The sequence below is a fragment of the Botrytis fragariae genome (genome assembly GCF_013461495.1).
Source record: "Botrytis fragariae strain BVB16 chromosome Unknown tig00000050, whole genome shotgun sequence".
In the NCBI taxonomy this organism is placed as follows: Eukaryota; Fungi; Ascomycota; class Leotiomycetes; order Helotiales; family Sclerotiniaceae; genus Botrytis; species Botrytis fragariae.
Window position 1 is genome coordinate 58349 of NW_023500992.1, and position 18586 is coordinate 76934.

General features: G+C 41.0%; 6 protein-coding genes across 6 annotated transcripts; 3 read left to right on the top strand and 3 right to left on the bottom strand.

Annotated features, from left to right (window-relative positions):
- Positions 1 to 400: 400 nt before the first annotated feature.
- Bfra_004043ia (putative 13 protein) lies at positions 401 to 2055 on the top strand (the record flags this gene model as incomplete). Its single annotated transcript, XM_037334449.1, has 2 exons — positions 401 to 477; positions 546 to 2055. The coding sequence occupies 2 exons, from the start codon at positions 401 to 403 to the stop codon at positions 2053 to 2055; spliced, it is 1587 nt and encodes a 528-aa protein (XP_037192983.1).
- A 3753-nt stretch (positions 2056 to 5808) lies between these two features.
- Bfra_004044 (putative amino acid protein) lies at positions 5809 to 7327 on the top strand (the record flags this gene model as incomplete). Its single annotated transcript, XM_037334450.1, has 2 exons — positions 5809 to 7155; positions 7268 to 7327. 2 exons carry the CDS (start codon positions 5809 to 5811, stop codon positions 7325 to 7327), a joined length of 1407 nt encoding a protein of 468 aa, XP_037192984.1.
- Positions 7328 to 9714: 2387 nt separating this feature from the next.
- Positions 9715 to 11459, bottom strand: Bfra_004045 (putative quinate permease protein; the record flags this gene model as incomplete). The annotated part of the gene is made up of 3 exons (XM_037334451.1): positions 9715 to 10446; positions 10511 to 10984; positions 11034 to 11459. 3 exons carry the CDS (start codon positions 11457 to 11459, stop codon positions 9715 to 9717), a joined length of 1632 nt encoding a protein of 543 aa, XP_037192985.1.
- A 4159-nt stretch (positions 11460 to 15618) lies between these two features.
- Bfra_004046 (uncharacterized protein) lies at positions 15619 to 15858 on the top strand (the record flags this gene model as incomplete). Its single annotated transcript, XM_037334452.1, has 1 exon — positions 15619 to 15858. The coding sequence occupies one exon, from the start codon at positions 15619 to 15621 to the stop codon at positions 15856 to 15858; it is 240 nt and encodes a 79-aa protein (XP_037192986.1).
- Positions 15859 to 16932: 1074 nt separating this feature from the next.
- Bfra_004047 (uncharacterized protein) lies at positions 16933 to 17158 on the bottom strand (the record flags this gene model as incomplete). Its single annotated transcript, XM_037334453.1, has 2 exons — positions 16933 to 17102; positions 17134 to 17158. 2 exons carry the CDS (start codon positions 17156 to 17158, stop codon positions 16933 to 16935), a joined length of 195 nt encoding a protein of 64 aa, XP_037192987.1.
- A 40-nt stretch (positions 17159 to 17198) lies between these two features.
- Bfra_004048 (uncharacterized protein) lies at positions 17199 to 18349 on the bottom strand (the record flags this gene model as incomplete). The annotated part of the gene is made up of 7 exons (XM_037334454.1): positions 17199 to 17339; positions 17400 to 17507; positions 17572 to 17824; positions 17879 to 17940; positions 18013 to 18142; positions 18184 to 18268; positions 18340 to 18349. The coding sequence occupies 7 exons, from the start codon at positions 18347 to 18349 to the stop codon at positions 17199 to 17201; spliced, it is 789 nt and encodes a 262-aa protein (XP_037192988.1).
- Between the last annotated feature and the right edge of the window lie 237 nt (positions 18350 to 18586).

Consider the following 18586-nt stretch of genomic DNA (forward strand, 5'->3'; position numbering starts at 1 on the left):
GATTTCAACTTGATTATATTCTCCGAGGACCGATTATCAAGAAAGCATTCAAGCATACCTTAATTCATAACTTAATCCATACATCAATTCTACCTCTTCTGCATCTAAATCAGTCAAACCACTCAAATCACTTCTCATGTCTCCGTAGGTCACTTTCTTTCTGTCTATCTCCAACTTTGTGCTGAAAATCATGTTAATTATGGCTTCAAACAACAGACCACAAAAACCTCCAAAGCTACGACATGCTTGTAATGAATGTCATGCATCTAAGGTCAGAAATTATTAATACCCTCCTAGAACCGTTTGAAGTATTCATTTGAAGTAGGTCAGATGCAGCGGAGAACGTACAGGATGTCGACGGTGTGTATATAATCAACAAAAATGCACCTATAGTGTCTCCATGGTGGGAAAAGTGCAAGGCCATCGTAGGCGGGCATCAGTCCTTAAAAATACAGCAGTGACAGGAACAGCTCCTATGTATGTTAATCCAGACGATTATTACCCATTCAAGAGCGAAAATAAAGGGCTAACAAGTTCTGCATTAGACCCGGTAGCCAGTCATTAAATATCAACACTTCAACAGATATTACATCCGTGGCAAGCGCGGACGTCATTCATGATGAGGCCAACGGCAATAATTTGAACAGCAAGCAAAACAGTGTACCTGTGGAAAGTAGTGAGGACATAATTTCTTCACCTGCGCATTGCAGCATTCTTCCGGGGGAAAATAACGACAAAATTATCTCAAACTCGGCACCAGAGAATTTCTCGACGAGTTTGGAAAGCATAGATACATCATCCCTGGAGACTCCAATGATTGAACACGAATTCCCATGGGATTTTAGTTCTGACGAAAGAGCTGATGCCCTCAACTCGCTTGCTCTTGATAATTCCTCGAATGTAGATAGCATGAAAAATCCGGAATACGGAGACTTCGAATATGACTTCTCAATTCATGAAGTTCCTACGACTACCAGCTCCCGAGATGATAGTAGGAGTCCCAAGAGGCAGACTACTGGTCCAATACCGATTTCACCAATTCCTACATTCCATCCTTCTCGGAAAAGGACTCATTCAGACTCGTCAGAAAAACATGCTCAACACGCCCAAAACGATTTGCGATGGAGATCTCAATCCCAATCATATACGCGTCCCGCAATTTCAATACAGCATCATAATCATGGCTTCTCCCGTGAGATGTATGAGTATCCGGAGAGTAGTGCTTCCTTCGATGCAGATTGTGGTTTTGATCGAGGTTTCACCTCCCACTCTACCACGAGTCAAACGAATGTGAATCACCAAAGTATGAATCGAATGCCACAGACTACACATAATAACAAAATCTCATTTGCAGCCCAATCTCATTACATAACCTCTCCTGTACTTTCCTCGGTCACACAATATGAAGCTTCTTGGCGCTTCACGTCAAAATGCTTTATTATAATCAGCAAACTCCAGAAATTACTTCGAGATCCATCGTCTCTATCTCTTGATGTAATCCTTGCTACCAACAAAAGTGCAGTATCTGAGCTGGCTCAAATATTTGACAGCACACTAGCTTCAAACACAGCAAGAAGTACAAGCCCGGAAGATTTTTTCTCTATTCACTCTGGGATTCAACCAAGCAATAGCTGTAATCCGCCACAATTGATGGATTCCACCCCTTTAATGATCTATGTGATCGCGCTAAAACATATCCACGATCTCTACTCACAAGCCTGCTTCATATTTACTCAAGACGACCATCGAAGGCGCTCACCCTCTATCCCATCACCCCGAAACACACCCTCCAGCTCTAGTTCGCCACCCTCAAATCCTTTCGGCCTTCCACAACTCGATTTTGGCACATTCAAAATCGACATTGCTGATCAAAGGAGACTATTCTCGGAGATCATAGCCAGAGAGCTTGGAAATTGCCTGAGTGCTTGTACGAGACTAAGGAGTTGTTTCTTGATGCAGCCCGGTGATATAAGTGCTTCGACAGGGTTGATGGAAGAGACCTTTCTGGGTATCGAGGAGGGGTTGCAGACGATGATAAAGCAAGTCAAGATATGATCTACGAGAATTGACCAAGGGAGTTAAGGTGGTAACATGATTTTAATGTGGCGTTTTTTGTTTCAGTTTTGCATTTTAAATCTCAGTCTAGGCGCGGGATGATTAGAATCAAGTTCAGACACTTCCTTTCCTTGTGTCCGTAGAAAGTCTACATAGTACTTTATGATATACTATTACAAATTGGGCTATGGAATGAGTTTATCGGGTGTCATAAATTAGCCTAATCAGTCATATCTGACATTGCATATCAACAGAAGCATCTATGGTATTTCATGATTACAAGATAAACCTATCATCTACCTTTCATATTTTTCTCGATATTATTGATTCTGGCCCTTGATTAGTTCTATCAGCCTCGTTCCGTACACGATCAGAGTTGACAAGCGATCTCTGAGCTACAACGGACTATATTATCAACAACTCAAGGTAGTAATTTGAAATCAACACAGTACTGGTTAAAACATAGTCCAAACCCTCAATTTTAATATTTTCCAACTACAAAAATGCAGAAGCTGTATCATTCATGATATTATTCATAACTATCGATGAACTGTTCAGAGATGAGAACGAGTAATCACTACATGGGGTATAGTAATTATATAATATTATTTCCAATATCCTTATTCTAAATTTACTATTATAAGCCTTTCGTTAAGGACAACTCCTCGAGATGTAGATAGAAAACGCAGTGAGGCATACTTCTGATTAGTTTAGTTTATCTGCGCTGTTCGAAAGGAAAGAGAGGGCGCTGAACTATACAATACTACATCCAAATCTTATAAAGACAGAGGTCTTTCTATAAGAAATGTTTCGTTAGTTGTACAGAACTTCTACATGAGGAAGCTAAGTGAAATAGTTTCAATATGTCTTTTATTTACACTTATATTCCGATACTTTGATATATACTTAATTAGTAAAATAGAAAGCCTCTTTTAAAAAAAGTACTTTCCTCAACTCAATAAGTAAGTCGAGTACCCTTTTTTCTGGCCACCCCTGTTTTGGGCCACCCATTTACACCAAAAATCGCATTCCTGGCTTATTAATATCTCTCTCAAAACACAATGTAATTTATTGAAAACTTATATAAATAAAATTCAGATCATTTTAAGCTTATTCTGAAGATTTCAGATTTTTAGGATTTTTCTGGATGGAAAACTGAAGTCTCAAAATATCGATTTTGAAATTTGTATAGGAATTATATACAAATTTGAAACTTATTTTAAATCTTTAATAACTTTTCAACTACAATTAATAAAAAGAAACTGTTTACTTTTTTGAAGGTTTTAAACTTGAATCTATATAAAGTATATGAACGATGATCATATAGTGAATAGTTTCAATTCATTAGCTACTGTATTATAAGCTCTAAGCGAAAGCGAAAGAGACTAGTTCTTTTAGTAGGTCTATATAAGACCTACTACTTCCTGTATATAGCTAGCTCTTTAAACAGAATACAATATAGATATTTAGGATCTAAATTCGTAGGTACTACGTCTTCTGTATCCTTCTCAAACCAACATAAAGATTCAAAAAAAAAAGAATAATTATAAAGATATAATTTAGGTAGGAAAAAATAATCCCTGCAATTTCGAAAGTACCTTTATAAATACTCATATATTGAAGTTTTTCTAATTTCTTTGAGTTTTCTGTATTACAAAAGATATAAATTTATAATAAAAATTTATAATTTATTTTTATTAATTTTTATTAATTTTTATTAAAAGATTATTGAAGATTTTAAAAAAAAAGTAAAATTTGTATGTAATTCCTATACAAATTTGAACATCGATATTTTAAAGCTTCAAATCTCTATTCAAAAAGATCCTAAAAATCTGAAATTTTCAAAATAAGCTTGAAATGATTTGAAATATATATATATAAATTTTCATTAAATTCTATTAAGAAATAAAAAGTTTTTTTTTCAATTTTAATGATAAAAGGTGGCCTAAAACAGGGGTGGCCAGAAAATAGAGTACTCGACTTAATAATAAGACATTGAAAACAATTTCTTTACTACTGAGTATTATACTTTGATTTACAAATAGAATAAATGATATCTTATAAAATAGTAGAAGTTATATGAAGTGTACGTATTGAGAAGCTCTTTAGATATATTCGATTCGTTACAATCTTTAAAGATTTGAAATCAAGTCAATTTATATTACATTGTTTAAACAAAATTTTCTATAATCATACAATTTTGATAATATCGAGTACAAAACCTCTTCTGATTAGACACTGGGTATTCATGAGAAATGTACAAAGCTAGGAGCTTAGTTGCTTAGGTCAATCGAGGTATTAAATCTCATTACACAGTAGTATCTCAGAAAATTTATAGAATTATCAAAAGCAATTCATGCAAATTGTAATTAAACTTCATCATGATTCCAAAAGTCTATGTATACATCGACCGTTGATGACTGACCTCGGGAGCTTTAGTTATCCAATTTATGTGATTTCAATCACAATCAGGTTGTTTTTATTAGTGTTGTGAGCTACGTTCTTTAGCTAACTTCTAGAAAAGTCTAACGGTTATTTATAGTACTTTCTTTGTTCTAGACACATGCGGATATACAGACCCTTCTTTTGACATAGGGTTTCAAAAGGTTATCTTCGAGAGTGAATACCTAGGTAGTATTCTTATGTAAAAGGCTTTTTTGGAGAGAGCAGAGTGGCTTTTGGCTTTGTTGTACCAGAAAGGCACGTGCAGTAAGGTTATCGTCGCATAGTATCGGGCAAAAGTCGGGGTCTAACGCTTCAAGGCAAGGGCTACCCCTGAGCCATGTCATGTGCATGACGGACTTGAAGAAAAAAAAATCTTCACTTCGGTTCTGCTTTGACGAGTTTCGACACTCATCCGCAACTCACCAATGCTCAACTTTGCCGCTCTACACTCCGTTGTGCTGTATCGTCGACCCGACACATGTTCAATAATTGGCTTTTGCAATCTCGAGGACCAGATCCAATCCGCCATCTTCGTCCGATTTAAATTCGCTAGAGTCGTCAATACACATAATGCTGGCAGAGTCAGTTTCGATGACATAAAAAGATCCACCCACTGACCGTAATAGTGGTTTTCAATATGCAAATCCATCCCTAACTACAATCTTGATTTTTCAATTACTTTTAAATGCCGTTGATTCTATTTGTTACTATACTATCTTGATTCTTCAGAATAGTTTTGAATGAATGATCTATTGTGATTTCATTGCTCGAGCATATTTAAGGGTTCTCATTACACATCCAAGGTGTTAAGCAATCCTTGAAAATGTTGAGATGGTGACAGGAGTCATTGAAGGAGATCCACTCCCACACACATCCCACAATTCCCTCCATGGTGCCACCCGAGTCCCGAGCAGACAGCAACGGGGATATCGCCCGGAGAGATGCTCAAATCACTTCATAAACTGCGGAGGGCAAGCGAAGATCTCTCGTAATAGTTTTGCGAAGGTCCATCGTGCTTTCCTCATCCACGCATCTCTCAATTCTGCTGTATAAAAAGCAAATGTAATTCTTTTCTCCCGTATCTTTCTCGGGCATACTGGGTTAGTGACCATGCACTCCTCCCATACCTGTTTATAATTCTGCATTACCCCCTCCTCTATTCGACATATTTTCACTTTTTTCTTCTGGCCCACTTCTTGTACATACAATACTCTATAATTTATCCTTACCGTGCTTTCTTTCGCCCAGCACCAAAGGGACCCTCCGCCTCCAATATTCAATCTCCATTCCTCATAAATATCAAAAGCCATGAGTGCAATCCAAGATGACCAGAACAAGATCGAATCAGGTGATGCGAGCAAACAGTACACGCCGGACTCAGGTTCGCACCACACGCAAGACAAAGAAGGAATTATGGGAGAGACTGCCGCGCTAGAGGCGCACGGGCGTGCGAATTTCAGTCGACTCGGCTGGAAGCGGCTTACTGTTATTCTACTTGTGGAAGCTATTGCGCTCGGTGCTCTATCTATCCCTGGAGCCTTTGCTACGCTGGGTATGGTAGCTGGGGTGATTCTCACCGTTGGGGTTGGATTGATTGCCATCTACACCAGTCATATCATAGGGCAGGTCAAACTGGCGTTTCCACATGTGGCGCATTATGCGGATGCGGGGAGGTTGCTGATGGGACGGTTTGGGTACGAGCTGGTCGGGGCGATGTTTGCGTTGGAGCTGACGTTCTTGGTGGGATCGCATTGTCTGACGGGAACAATTGCATTTCTCAACTTATCGAACAATGGGGCGTGTTCAGTGGTGTTTGGTATTGTGTCGGCTATCATTTTGCTGGTTTTGGCAATTCCCCCTTCGTTTGCAGACGTAGCCATCTTGGGTTATATCGATTTTGTGTCAATTATGCTCGCGATTGGCATTACTATTGTGTCTACCGCTGTGGTATCTGGTTCCTCAGCTGGAGGATTGACCCAAGTGGATTGGTCTGCGTGGCCTAAGGAGGATCTCTCTTTCTCGGATGCATTTATCGCCATCACCAACATTGTCTTCGCTTACTCATTTGCCGTGTGTCAATTTTCCTTCATGGATGAGATGCACACACCGCGCGATTACATCAAATCGATCTGGGCACTCGGCTTAATCGAGATCGTCATTTACACGCTCACAGGAGCGTTAATATATGCCTTTGTTGGACAGGATGTGCAATCCCCTGCACTTCTCTCGGCCGGCAATCTCATGGCCAAAGTAGCATTCGGCGTCGCGCTACCTGTCATTTTCATTTCGGGATCCATTAACGGCACTGTGGTCGCGCGCTACATTCACGGACGCGTATACAAGGACTCGGTGGTGCGCTTTATCAATACTAAGAAAGGTTGGTTGACATGGTTGGGTCTCATAAGCTTCCTCACAATTATTGCATGGGTCATTGCCGAAGCGATTCCCTTCTTCTCGGATCTGCTGTCCATTATGTCGGCGCTGTTTGTCTCCGGCTTTACATTCTACTTCCCGGCTATGATGTGGTTTATGTTGATTAAGAAAGGGAAGTGGTATGCTCGCGAGAACTTGTTCCTGAGTGTTGTGAATGGGGCGGTATTCGTCATTGGGATTGTGGTTTTGGTGGGTGGGACGTATGCAGCAGTGGAAGACATTGTAAGTTCTTTTCTTTTGATCCTTACAGAGGAGCGGAGGCTGAAGTCGATCTTTTGGTTGCGTTGGTTCTCTTGAGAAGATGTATGGTTTGCTAATACAAAATTTGCAACAGAAAAACCAATACGCTGAAGGAACAGTCCGAGGAGCGTTTACATGCGCACCAATATCATAGGGGGTGAGGTAGGGTTGCATAAGTTTCTCTCAAACAATATGGGATGGAAACGCATTTATATCCCTCTCCTTTCCCTGCAAGATTTGAGATGAAGAAAGAATTAGAAGGATGGAAATAACACGACCTTAATGAAATTAATGAAGATTCACGTCAAATTCGTCAGTTCTGTGAGCTCCAACGTATTGTGCATTGTATCTTTCGAAACCCGAGAGAGATCCTTCTACCACTGCCAGTGTGAATTTCTTTGGCGTTTGTGGAGCAAATTGCTCGGTGGGTGAGATGTTGGTGTTGGGTGACGATATTGAGATTAGGAATTGGGTGGGTGGATGGTTGAATGGATGAATGAATGGTTCGTTGGATGTTGAAGGGATTGAATCGTACTAGGCTGCGCAAGGAGTATAGGAGGAGCGGACAATGGCCCTGCCGGGTAATTCGCAGATGACACGTTGGCGGAGCGGATAATTAAAATTCTTCCACGAGTCATTAATGGAGCGGGTAAAACCTCCGACGGATCTACGGCGGAATATACAATTTACAAATATTCGATCCCTGAGACATTTTTTTGCGCGGCCCGCATCACTTTTCTCACTCCTCTTCTATTCTCCTCGAAATCCATCTCACAAAGTCTCTCAGTCGCCCACTTGTTTGTCTATTCGTTCATATCACTCACTCTACCCATTCCAACTCTCATAATTCACCCAGCCACTTGCGCACTAATTTCATACTCAAATCTTCACATCTTCAAAACTCCAACGTTCTCTTCGTCCCATCCTTACTATTTACCTCTTCATTTCATGGCAATGTATTCTATGTTGTGAACTTGCCCTCCTGCCTGATGCGGTTTAGGGCTTTTGGAATTATAAGCATCTCATATCACATTGATTCATATGTTTTAATGTAATTGCGAAATTTCACTAGTCACTATCCCAGCAGTTCCTGATGAGATGTGTAAATTCCTCAAGAACTAAGCTCTGCATTCTCTACCTCCTATCCATTCACTCGACAAGGGAACTATGTGAAAAGACCATTGTATTACGGTCTCAACTCGTATCGTATTGTATTCGAAGAGTTGGATAACTTTCGCATGTATTTGTAGCTAATACTACACCGACCTATATAAATATGTCAATTCCAGTTCCCAATAAAATATTCAATCACTACAATTAAATGGATATCGGCATTTTGTATGCCTCTTTAGAGTTTGGATTGTACCAGGCCGGGCACAGTCAAAGTGTGTGGAATCCTACTTGGTGGACTATGTCACAGCCGCGGTACCTTTTGCAGCTATGCAGACTCAATAGCCAGTTTGCGATCGTTTGCAGATCTCACTAGAATCTAGCCACTTTTGATTCGGGTCTGGCGAAACAGATTTAACAGTCTTCTGTGTGAAAATGGTATCGCTTTCCGCAATTAAGAAACTTGGTGCAATGTTCTCGGGAACTAGTAATGCATTGCCAAAAGCTAGGGAAGGTAAAATTGCGGGCTTCTTGGATGCCTACGCTTGTGACTTGAGATTTCTTGTTCTTCCAATGATTTTCAACCTTTCTCACGCTTTTGGACATCTCCGGCTTGCTTTATTGCTTGGACCTTTATGTTTTCTTGTACTTCTGACACCTCTTGTTGGTCCATTTTCAGAGGAGACGATCCGATACCAGGAATTTGTCCTATTCCTAGATCCGCGAGAATCTCATCGACAGTCGAGAGGCTATTTATCGGAATTTTAATGATTATAGCAGTTTCCAAATAGCCGATCTATAATTAAGCTGCTAGAGCTAGTATGTAGCTCCAGATGTATTGCGTTGACGAGAATTACTCTTGCTTGGTGAATAATACCCTAAAAGAGCATATCGACTTTCTTCCAATTTGATTTCAGAATCAAGATTCGGGCCGAATTAAAATCATACTCGCATTCTGGGAAAACCATTAAAAATATCAAGTCTCGACTCGACTAATGACAGTGGCCACTTTCACTTTCTTCGGTACAATGGGTAATCATTTCCATTTATAGCTAATTGTTTTCTTTTTGTGATTTCCAACCTCGATTGAACTGTTCAATCTTTGCATTCTACGAAGTAGCTTGGGTTATCTCAATCCTCTGCTCAATAAAAAGAGTCTCGAGAACCAAAAAGCTTCTGTGTTCATCCATGACTATATGGAGAACATTTTAGTCGAGTTCGATCAAATAAGGCTAAAATTGGTGAAATCAACCGGTCAAATTAGCGATTTTCAATGTGAATGTGATTTTAACATAATACCAACAAATATTCTATATCTAACCTAAAACGCTGTCTACTCTATGGATATTGTACGCTGAAAGGTAGCAATAAAATCTAACATCATATCATACAAAGTCGTGAATCATTCAAGTACTCCAATTTCCCATTAATCTAATCACTCTGCCTCTCGCTTTGGCTTGCCTCTTCCATCTCTTTAGCTCTCTCGATCTGCGCCAGCGAACTTTCCTCCTTTCTATTAATCTTCGAAAATTCTAACGTATTTCTTGCCAATTCTTCCATAACAATCTTTTGCGCGGCACGAACTGGTCTTGCCGCGAACAAATCATCCATTCGATCAAGCGGAACGGATTTTGTTTCGGGGATTAAGAACCAGGTGAAGACGACTGCCAAGGCGGTGATTGAGCCGAAGAAAAAATACATTCCGAAACCATTCTTTCCCATGCTTGCTACCATGTTAGGAGTAACACGTGCAATGACGAAAGTCCAAAGCCAGTTTGCCATGGAGGCTCCGACCTGTCCAACGTTACGTGTAGCTTGGCTGAACATTTCTGCATTTACAACCCAGGGGGTACCGTTCCAGGAAGTGATATAAATGCAGGTCCAGAGATAAATCATAAAGATCGTGGCGATGCCTTGGGAATCGAGTCCTCCACCGGTATTGTCTTTGGCGGTTGCGATCAAGGCACCGATTACGAACATGAGGATTGCGCCGACGATACCGCCGGAGATGAAGAGGGTGCGGCGGCCAAGTTTATCGATCAAGATTGTGAGCCAGAGGATGGTCATGATACATTTCACCACGCCGAAGAGGCCTGTCATTAGTTCGACAGTTTCGGTACTAGTTACTCCCATGGTTTTGAAGATAGTTGGAGAGTAGTAGTTCTGGGCACAGGTCAGTATGAAGTGTTTGTGTCTAGGGTGGAGTAATGTAGTATGTTTTACTTACGATAGCGTTGATACCGGCGAAATTTTGGAGAACGAATAGCATGTGTCCAAGGAATAATCTCCATAATACTTTGTTATCAGAAAATGCCATGCGAAGTGGTTTGATGAATCCTGTAGGTAAATCATTGATTTGAAGATCCATCATCTCAATCTCCTCCAAAACATAAGTGTCATCGGGGTTGAGTTGTCGGATATAGCACAGATTCTCAACACCCTGTTCTCGACGCCCTCGAGTCCACAACCAACGTGGAGTTTCTTTCAAGAATATGAGACTACCGATAAGAACGATACCGGCGGGAATTAATTGAACAGCGAATGGAATGAGCCACTGGTTACGACCATATGGCACACTTTGAGACATTCCGAAATTGATCCAAAACCCCACAAGACCGCCAATCTGCCAGCCGAGTTCGTAGGTGCCGACAAGACGACCACGGATAGCGGGAGGTGCGATTTCGGAAATGTATATGGGAACCTTTGATGGGTAAGCATGGACCCCGGATAGGAGATTAGAGTTGACCTACAATCATGGTACACCCCCCCACACCGAAACCCGAGATGACTCTTCCAGCATACATCGGGCCGATATGACCACCAATCGAAGCAAACGTAATACAAACACCAACAATAAATACACTGACAAACGTCCATAAAGTGATTCGTCTTCCAGCATAGTATGCAGTACCATAAGCAAATATAGAACCAAAAAAGGCACCAGCTTGGAACAACGATACAATATTCGCCTGGATTAAGCTGGCACCCGAATCGCTCAACTTATCAAGTCCAAATTCTGCCTTGAAAGAATCAAGATTGACGGTTGTTCCGATGAAAGATGTTGTGTATCCAATCATACACGCGGCAAATGAAGCTGTCATAGCCGATACATAGACGCGCCAATTGTAAACGCTTTTTGGCGTAGGCCGATCCTCGACCATAGTGAGGATACCCATCTTCGCTCGATCGTTTGATGTGTATGTGAGAGATAGCGACGGGGAGACAAAGAACAATTCAAGAAAACGAGACGCAAAATGATATTGATCGAAAAAAGAGGCGGAGGAAAGTCTTTTCATACTTAATGAGTGGGTCCAGAGATTTCCGCTCCGAGGGCTCCATACCTACGTCTGTACCACATCACCTAGTATGCTTACATTTTTGTATTGGTATTAAAAATGGAGATGATCCCCAGGAAAGTGTTCTTTATACAGACATGAGTATATTCTGGGGAATAAGGGTTATGCATTTTTGCGTGTGGAGTAACCTTACTCCGCGCGGAGATATCGCAAATCTCGCAGGTGGTTATGCGTTGCGTCAAAAGTGTGGATACGAGATGGGAAGAAGATTTATCCTTTTTTTCTCAAAAGATTGTGAATCTCGGTTGAGTCTCGCTTAAATTCCTCAGTTTCGTTGGTTTACTGTGGATCTTCATTCGCCGTCATTTCCGATAGTATGTTTCCGGGGGTCGGTTTATCTGCGGTTAGTTACATGTGTCAAGTGCCGAGCCAAGAAACAGGCAGGGTGCTGCAGATCCATCTGTCAATTGTATGGACATACATAATGTACAGTTGGTGATTGGCCACAAAGCTTTCATGTTGACCTTCTCCAAGTCTCACCTATCCTCCTTTGGGGGTCCGGGACGGGTGAGGCTTGCTGGCGCTCGCCATCAGGAGCAGGAACAGTGTACAAGATTTTTTTCAGGATGGGAGTGGAGAGGGAATGTCCAAATTGAACTCGGAAATGGAAAGGAGTAACAAAGCTTGGAAGGGACCGGAACAACGGTTCTGGTTCAAGGTAGTCATTCAGCCAAAATCACGTGTAGAGTTTTCACGTGATTTTTCACAACCCCCATTTACCTCTTGTTTCCTCATCCCATAGTCTGGACGAGATAGTTTACTTGCAATTATTGAAGACATGAAAGTAAAAGCAGTTTTGTGAAACTCTTACGAAGTTCGCAATAGAAAAGAACTAGGAGAGGAACAGGAGGGGAGAACTGGGAACGGAAAAGTAAAACATTGCCAATTCTAGAATTCAACCTGGGGCCCCACGTTATATGAACTACTGGATATTCTGTTCCAGCAAATCGACCGGTTAGACTCGAACCTATGACTAGATCTTTCTTCTAGAATTCAACACTGAAGTTTCCGAACTCTATTGTTACACGACATGTAAGCGGATTGGAGTATGTACCGTGAATCCGTGATAGACATGAAGATGACGTATACTGTTAAAGGATGCGAGGCTTGAAGTACAGTGCAGTACAACTTACGGGAAATGGCTTACATTCGTCAAACGTGGTCGCCTCGCTGCCCCATATTTTCTTATCATGGAAGTTGTTAAATGTTAATCCGATACTCGTATGGATGAGTCGGATATCCTTTTTAGAATTAACATGACTTTGCATGAGATAATACATATGAGCATATAATAACGATAGCGATCTACCTTGATATCTGTTATTACTGCACAATTACATGATTTTATATATAATTATCCCACGGGCCTCCCCCTATGTTTTTCTTTTCTTTATAGTTTAGACTCCCAGCCTCCTATTGATTATTACCATTACATATACATAACTTATTACATGCTCCTCCACATATACCGGAGTCCAAATCAAGCCATTAACACCTTCTCCATATCAATCAATCCCCAAGAATTCTCTCAGCTCCAGAGTTCCCCACAGAAGCGACTATTATCTTTTCCGACTCCTTTCTTTTCACCAGTGGTTGACTTTTGAATGTCACCATTACTTTCATCTATACCACAGACTTAATACATTTGTACACCAGCCAGAAACTGGTTCCAAGATATTTATTGCTTATGGTTGTGTTATCGGGTGGATCAGATACAACACGATAGGATTATATAATGCAACGTAGAAGATATAGTGGTACTACCGACGTACATCTTGAAAAATTATTTCCACAGGTATGAAACATATTCTGGTTCGCATCCGCACCGCTCCTCCATCTCAGCCGCCTTATATCTATCCTCATCGTTCTTGGTTTGGTACCATATGTGTTGCGGCGCTTTTCCATGAGCACAACCATCTCGTTGCTGTGATTCCCTATAGAATATTTCTCTCGATCAAAACCAAGCATTTAATTGGAAGTATAGATATATGCTGTGCTTGGGTGTTTCTTATTTCAGTGTTATTGTGGTTTCCCCGTTTGAATTTCCCATGATGAGCAAGCACACGGGGCCGATTGGGAGGGCCATGCAACATTTATCTCAGCAAGCACACAAATTCGCCTGCTGTGAACGTCGATTAGAGATTCACAAGCATTGAGCCGCAAGCGCTCTACCAGGGCTTGCATGGGTCCTGGGCACACTGAACAGCATACATGCCACCAAATCAGCTTGAAACTTTCCAAGCATTTTGTATTGAAAAAATTTAGGGCGGCCCGAGCGCAGACAAAAACATGAAAACCCCGACTTGGATGGATTGGAAAGTGGTGCTGTGACCGAAGAAATGTACAAGTGAGACTCTAGCTGGAGCAATTCGGCATCTGAGGTGAATACAGTCAAACAGTCTGATGGCACTTGCGAGATCACGCTTCCAACCCTCTGGTTGCACAAGCCTTAACAAACTCTGAGCTGGCTAGCATATAAATTACAGAGAGACGAAGACACCAGGATCCCGTGAGTCGCACTATCAAGTCTGATGTGCAGAGAGACTATATAAGCAGTCTCATAGAGCTAGTGTCTATTGACGAAGGCTTCCGGGCAATTGAGTTGTCCAATTTCTTCCCAATGGTAAATTTAACTAAGTAAGGATATCCCCGTCTAGAAGAGAAGCTTGAGAAGGACTGATATCAGCAAGTCAGGTTTTGACTCGGAGGATCCTTCAGTATCTGTGTCAGATCAAGAAACATCATTTTCGCATCTCTGGCTGTCTTTCTATGGTCAAACTCCTCACCGGTGAGTGAGCTGGTCGCAGAGAATAAAATAAATTGAAGGGAAAGTGAGCGTGCTTGCTTACTATTCTACGGAAGGTAAAAGAAAATCGATATGCTCGCATTTACTTGGAAAGGATACCAAAAACAGTCGCGTAAAAGACTTAAGAAGTCATCTGAAAGCCTCAAGGCAATTTAGCATATCGCTTCATATTATCACAGCAGAAGACGTAGAGAAACGTGTTTTTTAAATCAAATCAGCCTGATGCAAAATTTACACTCGAATCTGTAAAGCTTCTCATGAGTTTCCAAAAGGCTGAAGGTTATTTGAGTGTAAGCTCATAATAAAATAGAATAATCATGTGTCCTGCTAAGATATCAGGCTGGAATGTTAGCAACCTATTGAGACATGGAAGTTTTTCCACTGCTGCACACAGGAAAATCTAATGACCCAAATTAACCCTTTAATACTCCTCATTGATACACCTTGCCGATTTTCCGGAAAGATGAAAGATTCATCCTGGTAGAAAAAATAAAACAATAGCTAGACTATTACTACTGAAATGAATTAGTTCATTTTAAATATCTCACATGCATGACGATAGATGCAAAAAAAAAGCAAGAAAACGAAACAACACAATTCTAAAATCAAGTTTCCCTCGTAGCTTGAAATTCATTTTTCAATGTGCCATATCAAGACCACGCGATGCTGTACCTGACTGTCATTCAATACAGGCGTACAGCGCAATTGAGTGATGGAACCGTTCTTGATACAGCTGCACATTCTGCGATTAACTCATCAAGATGAATGCTACATCAAGCTTGAGCTATAAGAGCATCTTCAGACTATAGAATACGACTTACGTTTCTATTAACAATATAATTAAAGACTTCATCAATCTCGACATACTCGACACCGACAACTCGAAGGGAAACAAAAGTCCTCTTCTTTTCATTCAACATCTCGTCAATTACTATTCTCAACCCACTATCAGATCACTCGACATCATGGGTTGCAAGAACAATCGCGGAAGAGTCGAAGCTCCTCGGGCTGCAGCAGTCTAAAGTTAGAATAAGGTATTAGCGGAAAAGCAACGAGTAGAGAATTTGGAGCTCGAGAAAGAAAAGGCTGAGCAGCTCATTCAAACTATTCATCAACACGATTCGATGGCCATTGAACAGGTTGGTGACACTAAGCACAGGATTCATTGTCGATATGCCATCGCTTCTCAAGGCATTACCTGTGTATGCTACATTCATCTTTGACATTAAGATTCGACTCTATGCGCCCACACAACATAGATCACGTGCTATTTACAAGAATCGAGTCGCAAATCTGAAGAAGATGATTGAAGCTCTCAACAATTTCAACATCAAGAAATTGAAGGTTATCATCGGGCTCAATGATGATTACTCCTACCAGATGAAGCTAGCCCCGCCTTTGTCCATGGACTGAACTTTCAGAGATGGGCCATGACTTCCCACATGTTTGATCAACAGGGGGAAACTGTTGCCAAGGCTGAAGTTACGAGAGGTAGTTCGTATGGTCGTAGACTACGCGGAGTTTATAAAGCAGAATTTGAGGCTCAGTAATGGAGGATCAGTGGTGACTGACGGTTTGAGGGGGCTCATGTGTTATTGGAGGAATAGTTCTGGATAGGGCAATTAATGTACAAAATCTCAGTACTACAGAGTTTGTTCTTTTCATAAGGTATGGCTATCCTAGCCGGTTCCACCTTTATACCGCACGTGTCGGGAAATGCACACCTCTATCAAATCTCCTTGAAAATTAGAAGTGTCCTCGGTGATTGATTATTAATACGTGTTCAAAAACTAGTGTGTTTTATTTTGTCTTTTGTTACTAACAGAATATTAATGCCTGGCCATGATGAATGAAGCATGCCCATTTCGCCCTGAAGCGATTCTTTTCGAATGGCAAAAAACTGTATGGCGTCTTGAAAATCGTTGGATAGTTGTGCTTGAGGAACTCTATTACTGGTAAGAAAGTTGCCAGTGCTAGATGAGCTCAAGAGGAAATGTGAAGGTATCTTTGTAACAAAGGTCGTCGACATCAATGGGCTTGAGTTTTCAGCGAAAAAATAATAAAGCTGATGTACAAAGTTTTGAGTCTCAGAAAGGTCATCGAGTCCAGAATAAATTTATGAATTGTATCTGTGGGATCACTGAGGAGAGTAATGATCATTTAAATGGAAGGATAACTCCACGGACCGTGGTGTCTCTTTCTCCATGTAAAACTAATACATGCGAGTGATCGAATTTCAGAGGTAATTTGGAAGATTATCGTAGTAACAGAATAGTTCTGATAAAGTAATATGAGAAATCCATGTTTAAACGTGGGAATAATTGGCGGGGGTACTGAGCCTTTTTAGATATCAAAAGCAATCATACATGATCCAAATAAGATTCAGATAGTATGTTACCGAAATATCCATCATTACACCGCATTTGATCTCATCTTCGGAATGCCGGTCCATAGTTGGTTCTATATTCTCCAATTGTTCATTTCAACTCATCCTGAGCCAATACCTGTTGAGCCCCCTGTTTCCGCATTGACACTGGATGCGATTCCAGGAACATCCATCACCTCATAATAGTAGTTAAATCTAGGCCACCACTGCCCATTTAGAAGATAGGGGTAATATGGTTTGCCATTCTTGTTGATTTCCCGAACATGGACATCTGAACCACGTGTAGCACCATTTTCATAGACAGATGTTGTGGGTTGGGCCAACCATTGTATGTATAGTGTTGGTATCCAGGTCGGTTTTCAGGCGATCAACTGGTTTGAGGATCATAGAGCTTAAAGTTATATTTGTTGTTGTTATTGGGATCGAGAGTCATTATATAGGTGTTGTTTTCTGCGTCGTAAGCTACTGCGGGCTTGGCAAGACTGTTGTATTCACGGAGATCCTCCCACTAGGACAAGAGATATGGTCAGGCGCACCTTACAAATTATCAGATTTTCGCAAAATTTACCTCTGTCCAAGTACCGATGTCCACAGTACCAGTATAAGATCGGTGGAATGATTTTTGGGTATTGGAAATGGCCCAAATATCGAACTCTGTATGTGATTTACGAGTGATCTAGAAACACAATCAAATTATCATTAACGTGATATTAGTACCATCATTGATGAAAATGGCTTACAAGCGGTTCTCCAGCAAATATTAATGTTCCACCAAGCTTTTGTTGTATAAAATAGCTGGTCCCCTCGCTCTTTGACCATTGCTTAGCGTAAAGTAGATCCCCTGCACTGTATAGCCCTACGTAATGGACTGCCGAGCTAATTCCATTGTTTGTCGGTTGCGCAGTTGATATGTGAGATAGATCGGAAGCGAAAGCATGCTTTGTAAAGAAGTTTCGACATGAGGGCGGGGTATCTCTGAAAGAGCTACTGTAACTATTACAGAGTTCAGCCTCGGCATTATGTAAATAAAACAGACATTAGACTCACCTATAACATACGGGCCCTGACCATTTTGTTACAGTGTACACAATTCCCTGGCTGTCTTGCCACTGTCCCACAGAGACGAGATTGTCCCGTTTCGTAGTTGGTTTTCCAGCCATCATTACTCATCCATCCATAACCAGGAATATAGGTGTACTTCCAAACTTATCCGCTTGCGTCAGTAATATATATGTTTGGATCAATTCGCCAAGTACAGGGGCAATCGATGTAGCTCGAAAGCCTCCGGCTTCAAAATTGGGGCTACCAATCCTATATGCATCATTAACGAGAATGGTCTCGACTACGATGACCTGTCCACCCCCGCATTCAGAAACGCGATAGAGTCGGTATCTGTTGCGGATAATGCGACAACATTTGGGTCGTAAGCCGCTTTGACTATCTGTGTTCTCAGTATCAGTAAGAAGGGCATTGGGAAGTTTGGCGTAGATAATTGCAAAAAGGCTTACAGATAGCCATGTCATGAAAGCCAAGAGACACATCTCTAGTATTCATAAAAACAGTGTCAAAATAGGGTTAACAAGCTTTATGGGTATATCGAGAGAACGTTTGTAGCTATTCAGCAGTCTAATGAGAGCTTGGACCGCGTTGAAAAAAACGCTGGGTATCGCTCATTTAAATAATCAAGCAATGTAAAGTCAAGAACAATAACAATGATGTAGCTCGCTTACAAATCTTCAAGCAAGTAGTCAGGAT